The following is a 9,092-nucleotide window of genomic DNA, read 5'->3' on the forward strand; positions in this document are numbered from 1 at the left end:
CTCAGACCTTGACATCTCCACAACCAAGATGAATGTCCTCCCTATGTCAACAACTTAAGCCTTTGATCTAATGAATGTTGCCCCCTGGATTCAGTGGATGAGGGGTGTGCTGAACATCAGTGATCAGTGAGTCGTGATGTATGATAGCAGCAGAGCATGTGAGGTTAGCCGCAAGCACTTCCTCTGCATTTTTCCCCCATGACCTTTCACACACATTCATTTTGCACTGGCCTCTCCTCATGTCCCCTCTGGCCTCCTCAACCCTCAAGTCCTTCAGCTGAGGATAATGCATGATGAGCATCAACAGAAGAGGAACTTGAACCCAAAATACAATGCCATTTGGCTTGGAAAAACGCCCGTATTCTCAGACTACACTTTCCATGACGTGCAACCCTGCTAGGTAAACACCAATGTCTTGCTGATGACATCTTAATCATCTGGCTTGATAGGCTTAAGACTTGAAATTGCATGCGTAAACATTGCTTTTGCGGTCTCTTTTGTGTGGAATCTCATTGGTAGGCATCATATGATCAAGGGGTATTGCATTGCCTCTGATTTAAGGAAGGTGAGCCTTGTTGCTCAGCTTTTACTGGATCTTTATCAGATCTTTCTTTCATAGACTAAATCCTGGAAGGATGGTCTTGACATCAAAGGATGCTCTGTGCTGAGTGTAGCAAGTATAGCCTACAGTCCTAAACTCTGGTAAAGAAACAAAGATGAGTTTCATCACCAATCCTCTGTCCTGCCCCAACTCATCTTCCCTCTGTCTACATCGGGCGCCAGTGGACTTCAAACCTTATAGCCCCCCCAGTGCTTAACCGATCCCCATCTTATCATTACCCTAAATTACATGTTTGTTGAGAACTAAATGCCTCTCTACTCTTGTGGGAACTCAGGATAGAGCACCTAGCCGAATCACTGCATATTCTTTGTTATGGGGGATTGAAAGTGAGCGTAAGTTGGCTGGACGAATGCCAGAGTCTCTGCCTCACTACAGGGAGGGCCTGGACACAGTCTATGCACGTCTGGAGCCTCTTCTGGAACTAGGCATGTCTTCCATGTGGAAAAAACTCTGTTGGTGGCAAAGGAATTAAATTTGTATGCCATGACTCTAATGAAAACAGCCTCGCAAAGGTAGAAGGAAATGAGCGCATGGATACTTACGTGGAATTATTCATTTGGAAAAAGTGGGTGTGCGGCTCTGCTCCGGGATGCTGACTGGCATCGGGAATAATTGAAAGGAGTCGAGGGGTGGATGTGAGTGGAGCAGATGGACAAGGCCAGACAAAATACCAGACAATATTTAGATTCTGACCTTTTCATGGGGAACCAGTTAGGAAGGGGGTGTGATTCCGATTAGGAGGGAAACTTTGGACATAAGGGAAGAGGGTAGAGTAACTGATGGAAAATTGGGCTCTTCACAGCTCATTGAATCTCCCAGCGCTCACCCAGGAGCCAGTGCACAGTGTCTGGCGGTTTCCTCATGGGTTCCAGATGCGCCAACAGCCCTCTTTTTCACCGTTCTGATATTAAATGTGATGTTGTCACGTTTTGTCTTCCTCAAGAAGAGTGGCCTCTGGAATATCATATTAGTCTCTGTTGTGAGTTAGCATTTAGATAATAGCTCTCAGAGAACAAGTATAAACCCAGACCCACTGAATGCATTTTAAATACTGAATTGCACAGACCACACAAAAACTACTATGAGTTTTGTTACTTTTTCTCGGTTCCTTATTTGTTGGATCTCCTCTGCAAAGAACTACATGGCAATTTTTTTTTTTGTGTGATCAAGAATACAATTTTTTTTTAAAAATCCACAACAAAAAAATTACATGTGTCTCACTATTATACAGCCAAAGAACACCTGTTTTACCACTACCATGTGTGTCCCAAATTGCAAACTTGATCCTCCCTGGTGGGGAGTTCTTTAATGAAGGGCCTAATGATCCTAATAGGCATATAAATAACTGGGCTTTCCTGCATCAACTCTATTAGAGATAAATGCCAAGAGTTACTAGATTGCACTGTGGACCAAATAACCCTACTGCTAGAGACCTTATCTGATAGAGGGGTGCTAAATCATTTATTGTGTTACTCGTGCTGTGCTTATGATGTAATATTTGATACATGATTCTTGATAATGTAAAATGTTTCTGGATGAACATTTTTGCTACCACGTTAGACTTCCTTTGTTGGACAATGGAAGCATTTTCTAAGCAGAATAACATTTCACATGAGACCAATCATTGAATCAAGTGAATCCATTTTATTCCAGCTGTTAAGCTTAAAGCTGTGGTCACAACCAAGAGGTCTACACTTGGCATGTCGACCTATCCAGTGTTGCTTTAATATACACCATTGTTTCACACTGAGGTCATGCTCACAGGACTCGTCGAATAAAAAAACTAAAGAAAAAGGAAGTGGTAGAACAATGACACTGAGCTCTTTGAACAAAGCAAATTATTCCAATGTGAGAGCACACAGCCACAGACGTTGAGTTTAATTACAAGGCAGACAGCTTTATCATGTCCAATCAAATTAAACTCCTGACATTTGACAACGCAGCAGATAATTGCTAATGTTTGAAGGAATAAATACACCTTTGTGGGCAGGATGCCCTTATCAAGGAAATCATGGCTCCACCATGGCCATCTAGACTTAAAATGTCCAGCAGTCTTGATATGATGCTGTGAATAATCCTCTATTAATTTGTCATTCAAATGCCACAAAGTATGTATTCATTCCCCCTGTACTTTCACTTTTGCATGGCATTGTCATATTTTCACTAACATATGTTTTTGATGTGATATTTTTGTTATGTTTTTCTCGTAGTTTTAGGCTTTGGTTTATATGCTTTGACATTTACATGTGATTCTGACTGGCTCATTGAAAACTGAACATTAGATAAAACGTCAGAAGGTCGGGTACTCGGGCCTCAGACAAGTTTGGTTGTTGAATAAGATACAATAGGGCACATAAAGCAAACAGAAATTCGTAACTATTGTTATACCCAACCCAATCCCTTTTTGTCTACATTGACCACTGAAATAAGATCTCTGACAATAACAGACATTATCTTGTTTTCAAAACAAGCAAAAACATATTAAGATATTAAACTGAACTAAATTAAAATCATGTTGTCATTATCCTACTAAAATGTAAATCTAGCAACAGTTAAAGAAAACTTGTTCAATTATTTTTATTAGTGAAAAGGTATTGGCTGATGATGGAGACATGAATAAGAGACATGGATTTATGATTCAATAAAAGGATTTGATGTGGCAGGGCAATTTTCTTGTGGTGTGTAATCAAAAAAAATCAGTGTCACTGGGTTGTTGAATTACAATATTGGGGCAAATTTAATATATCCATGACAACATGGAAAGGTGCATAGAATCCTATGTGGAAATTCTGAGATGTATGTTGGCCTGAATGAAGTTGTTCCTTGCATGGCCTTTGTCTGTCCTGTTCCATTCCATCAACTGGGTTTAAGACAGTCCATAAAATAAAAATCTGTCAATAAACCATCAGCAAACACCCAGACATAAAGAACAGCTCACTGACCATTCACCGCAGATCAAAACCTCAATCATCACCTGTCAGAGGTTCTGTTTCAAATTTGGCAGTAAATGACACTGCAACAAAAGTCTTTTTCGGAATGAATCACCCTGAATGTTATTTTCCATATAAGCATTAACTGAAACAAAAACGCTCTCGCTCTTTCTGTCTTTCGTTACTTACAGGACTTTGAGGTTGTAGAGGCCTTGGAGCACGGGGCCAGGGATGTGTCTCAGGTGGTTGCCCGAAAGTCTCCTGTGGAAGGACAAAAGTAGTGCTTTGGTCCATTTGCAGTCCAACACATTGATGACTTTAACAGAGAGAAGAGAATCTGGTGAATTCATAAAGACGAGTATGCATGCGTGTGCGTTAAAGAGCTCACGGTGAAAACAAAAGTGAGAGATCTCCTAGGACGCAAGAACCACAGCAGCTGGGGTTCAGATCTCTCTGGCCGCTGGTCTTTACCACTCATGTACAGAAATCTCTCTTTTGTATGGTCTCCAAACACATCAACACATTTTGAAAGAAGAGCCAAGATATGATTGCACTCTAAGCTCCTTTTGCCTCCCGTGGCAACAAACATGTCATAGTACAACTGAATTTACAATGCCGAAGATAAAATGGTTAGAGTTGCTACTGAAGTGGAAAACGTACGCTACGGTATATTGTTAGACATTGGTATAGTTAGAGGGCCTCGCGGTTCAGTCGGGGTGCAAATTATGGGAGTTTGATGTGTCTACTAAAATGCAAAATGGTGTTTTCAAACCAGAATATAATGTAGTCAGAGCACATAATGTCACCTGATGCCAAACAGACAATCTATGTTCCACTGAGGTAATCATACCATCATTATGCATTCAGTGCCAAAATTCAATTTTAGTCATTTCAATAAATCATCCCTTTAAATCATCTATCGAAATTTCAGTTGACCCCTTTAAAAATCACTGTATAATGTGCAAACAGCTGCAGCCAAGCAGAGCATCATGGCTGATACCTCCGAAAGTACGTGAGACATGGGAAAGACGTTCCCAGAGAGAGTGAGAGCAAATATCAACCAGCTGTAGGCTCACCCATCTAGACTAATCAATTTGTTTATCAAACAGATCACTTAAGCGTTCGTGCCTGTTTTTTCCTGGGTGGCAGAGTTTGAGGAAAGTCTGTCGAAGTCTCACAAGGAGTCCTGACAAGCTAAACAGGACCACCCATACCTCCTAACTGCTTTGCCTCAAAGTTGCTACATCCTGCCGGAGTAGCCTCAATCTCCTCTTGTACTCCAAACGGTTCTTTTTGTGTGACAAGATGAAAGTTTTGAGAAGTGCTGCCAATGTTTAGCATGTAAGTCAGCTTAGCTAATGTGATGGGTGCGACAGCTCTGGCAAAGCAACAACCGTGTTGTATACAGGCACATTGAGGGCCACACGAGCCCAGAAAGCAGAACGACATAACCCAGGATTGGGTCTATGTCAAGGTCTGACAGATCACACTCTCTTATGCGCTCACACACACACACTACCGTCTTCCACCATTGAGCCATGAAGTCTCTGAGGTTTTTAATGGCTATCACTTCATGTTGTGCCAGACCACACTCCCATCCGCCGACTCTATTTCTGGTAAGACCGTGAGCCGCCACTCTTTCACAAACATTTGTTTTGCATAGGGCAAGAGACAGAGGGAAATAAAGCAGGGAGATGGAGGGGCTGGGGAAGGCAAAAATAAAAGTGTCAGATTTGGAGGCTGCGAGGCTTAGCGGTTCACCCTGTGTAAATAGGCCAGTGACGGTTTCACATGCATGTCGGATGAGGTTTCAGGCACGTACCACAGCAAGCTGTTCTGCTGAAAGCTCATGCCAGCTCTGTGGTCAGCTTTTATCCCTCGTTATAATTCAGTCATGTATCTAAACACTGGAGCTTTCTGCTTTATGTATTCTCGCACATTACAGACAAACATGGTTTTAATGCTAATTTTCTTAAGCCACTTGTGTCAACATGTTGTATATTCTTCAAATGATGAGTGTATTGTTATGAATATTAAGAATGTTTGTAAAGTCTTCAGAATTGAATCTGGCCATGGGAACAAAATTAGATTTCTTTAATATCTCAATGCAATTACATTTTGATGCATTGTATACACAGAAACACAAATCCAGAAGGATTTCGACACTCAATGGAAGGCATGCACAAAGTAGAATTTAATTTCTGTATATGAAAGGCATTGAAGTGTAACTGCATTCTGTCATTAAATGCTGCATTTAGTATCATGTAATCCATTCATTCCACAAGATTAATCAGGCTACACTTGCAGCCCCACACTTTCTCACTAGAGCAGCAGTTTCTGATTCTCCTCCTGGAAGGCCATTGTCCTGCAGATTTTTTGCTCTAACTTGCCCCAACACACCTGTCTGGAAATTTCTAATAGCTGAACTCTACAGGACAATTGCTCTCCAAGAGCACGATTGGACACCCCTGCACTAGAAATTTGAATTTGGACTTCTGTTTGACGTTGGTCTTTGCTTCACTTGGTTGGTCTGAAAATTGTCTTCTGAACAGTGGTGTGTTCTAGCAAATCAAAGACTAAAGTTACTTGGAAAATCGGTCTAGTTTGATTAATGTGAACTCTGGCATTATTTGCTGTCAATACAAACACAATCCATGCTAAATTGCATCTGAGAGCCTCTGTTGCAGAGGTAGCCAAACCTGCCCCTGGAGGTCCACCATCCTGCCCATTTCAGTTCCAACCCTACGCACCTGCCCTTTATCATCAAGTAATCCTGAACACCTTTATTAGGTTCAGCTGTGTTTGTTTAGGGTTGGAGCTGAACTCTGCTGTAGCCCACCAGGAGCATGGTTGGCTACCAATGCTCTGTCGATAGCATAGTCACATTTTAGGAATAGAATTAATTTCTCTGTGCAGCTTGTCTCAGAATAAATTGCCTTTGGAGAAAGAAATCGTGGCATCTTCTTGTCCTGAGTCCTGTTAACTGATAGTGCTCATGGTGGTAGTCACATTGATGATTTGGGCAGATGCTGGGGATCTAGTACTATACCAGGAGTGGCCAACGTTGGTCCAGGACAGCCACACCCCTTGTCCAAATACCCACACTTGCGGTCTTTGCACTTGACCACTTGACTACTCATATGACGTATTTCCTGTATTTGGTCCAAGTGTTCAAGTGAGCATGAAAACTACAAGTGTGAACTTTTCATTACCTGATGGGACACACATATAGTGTTGTATAAATGCAAGTGTTTACAGAGCTTTATTTTTATTTTCAATGCTTTGCATTTTAAAATCAACTTCTAAATGTCTGTTCAGTAGTCCCTATAACAGATGACACAATTTAATTTAGTGGTGCTTATAATTAAGTGATGAAAAGCAGTTGCAAATGTTGTACAAAATTATCACCACTACTCATTTGCACCAATAAAACTTGCAACTCTTTGTTTTACTACCAAATTATATTTAATATCTAACTATTATTAATATTTAACATACATTGGAAAGGGTTCCGTGACCTCTCGCGAGATCTTGGCAAAAACTCTCACGATTTATTTCCAGAACATGATGCATGATGGGATACACTAATGCAGGGTTCCTCAAATCTTGCCCTGGAGGGCCAATGCGCTGCAGAGTTTAGCTCCAACCCTGATCAAACTCACCTACCAGAGTTCAGCTTCAACCCTAATCAAACACACCTGAACCAGCTAATCAAGGGTCTAAGTGTTATTAGAAAGCTACAGGCAGGTGAGTTTTCATGAAGGTTGCAGCAAAACTCTGCAGGACTGTGGCTCTCCAGGACCGACATTGGCCACCCCTGTACTACACATTAGGGCTGCACGATATTGGAAAAAACTGACATTGCGATATTTTTTTTTGTGATATTGCGAAATACAGGAATGTTCATCAGATGTCTTGAATTGCTCAAAAATTAAATAATTAATAATTCTAGAATAATTGTGGTGATTTTGTAGGCATCTTAATAGAAAATAAATATAATAAAAAAGTATAATAAAACCCCTGAAAAATTACTTTTACTTTTTGCCTTATTTTTGGGTTGTTTAATACACTATTTGACTCACCTTATTCACTATCAATTCAGGCAAATCAAGGATCGAATATGTTATGAAATTAATAATGAATGTTGCTTCTTACCCTAAAATAAGGGAGCTCATTTGTGAATGAAGAAGTGCAGTCTGGTGTCTAGAAGCGATCCAGTTATGAGGAAGCTATATGTATTCCAGGTTAAAACAGAGCGCTACACTAAAGAGGACACTTCATTATAACGTTAGGGAATTAACATGAGTGACAAAATAAGTAATTTAATTTCTATTTTATTCAACAATTACAAACCTCTTTTTGAAAATAGAAAAGTAGTAAACATCTTTTGTCACAAATTTTGAAAGAAAGAAAAAAAGCAGCTATACACCAATCCCCTGAGTGGTTTATAAAATAAATATTTGTCATAAAACAAATAAATTGTAATAGGCTAAACTTAACATATAATAAATAACGTATATCAGAAGAATTATTTTGTTTTGCAGACTTTTTTTTAGCAACAATGCCAAAGTAAAACAAGTGTTGGTCATCATAGCTAACAAATAAAGATTAAATTCAACTTTTCAACAAATGTATAAAAAAAAATCTATTTTCTTTCTCACAAATGTTGCATATAGTAAATATAAATATTTGGTAACACTTTACAAATAGGTTTATTAGTTAACATTAGTTAACTACTTTAGTTGACATGAACTAAGAATGAACAATACTTTTACAGCATTTATTAATCTTAGTTAATGTTATTTCAACATTTACTAATGCATTATTAAAATCAAAAGTTGTGCTTGTTAACATTAGTTAACACATTGTGAATTAACATGAACTAACAATGAACGACTGTATGTTCATTACCTAACATTAACAAAGATTAATAAATATTGTAATAAATGTATTGTTCATTGTTTGTTCATGTTAGTTAATACATTAACTAACATTAACTAATAGAACCTATTGTAAAGTGTTACCAAATATTCAAATACACCAATTTGACGTGTATGGATTAATTTGCTCATTCAAACTTAGAGGTTTTTGGCTAAGAATTCCAGTCTATCCACCATTGCAGGCTTGAGACTTGAATCTTTATAGTTCTCATTGATGTAGTAGACCATCTCCTTCTTCAAGGTCTTAGTCAGGTCTGTCTTCCTCATGCCTTAGCAGCATTGAAGTGTTGAAGAACTGGCTTCACATAGGAGCCACTAACATAATCCTCTCCTGAGAGTGCATCTGTGAAATCCAGCAGTGGGCCCAGTGTCTTGCTGACAGATTCCAGGACATCTATATCTTGCCAGGTTGGAATCGGATGCCTCGCCGCCTTGTCCTCAAAGAGGACCTGAGTTAAAGCCTTCTGCTGATCTAAAATCCTGTTGACCATCATTTGTCTGGAACCCCATCTTGTTTGGCATTCTGATACGAGTGAATGTGTCAGTAAATTTTGCTCCTTCTGGGCTTTTTCAAGAGCACCTCTGGCCTTCCAGCTGTGA

General features: G+C 39.6%; 1 protein-coding gene across 1 annotated transcript in view; it reads right to left on the bottom strand.

The window, feature by feature from the left end:
* The window catches only part of LOC107673397 (leucine-rich repeat-containing G-protein coupled receptor 6-like), a 31,868-nt gene extending 23,109 nt beyond the window's left edge, over positions 1-8,759 (bottom strand). Inside the window, exons 1-4 of the mRNA XM_016466976.1 lie at positions 8,667-8,759; positions 7,906-7,907; positions 4,767-4,930; positions 3,742-3,868 (exon numbers count right to left, since the gene is read on the bottom strand). Of these exons, the coding sequence (XP_016322462.1) occupies positions 3,742-3,868; positions 4,767-4,930; positions 7,906-7,907; positions 8,667-8,759 (386 nt within the window). The remainder of the gene's footprint in view (positions 1-3,741; positions 3,869-4,766; positions 4,931-7,905; positions 7,908-8,666) is intronic.
* Between the last annotated feature and the right edge of the window lie 333 nt (positions 8,760-9,092).

Source organism: Sinocyclocheilus anshuiensis, unplaced genomic scaffold (genome assembly GCF_001515605.1).
Source record: "Sinocyclocheilus anshuiensis isolate Anshui unplaced genomic scaffold, SAMN03320099.WGS_v1.1 scaffold453, whole genome shotgun sequence".
Taxonomy (NCBI): Eukaryota; Metazoa; Chordata; class Actinopteri; order Cypriniformes; family Cyprinidae; genus Sinocyclocheilus; species Sinocyclocheilus anshuiensis.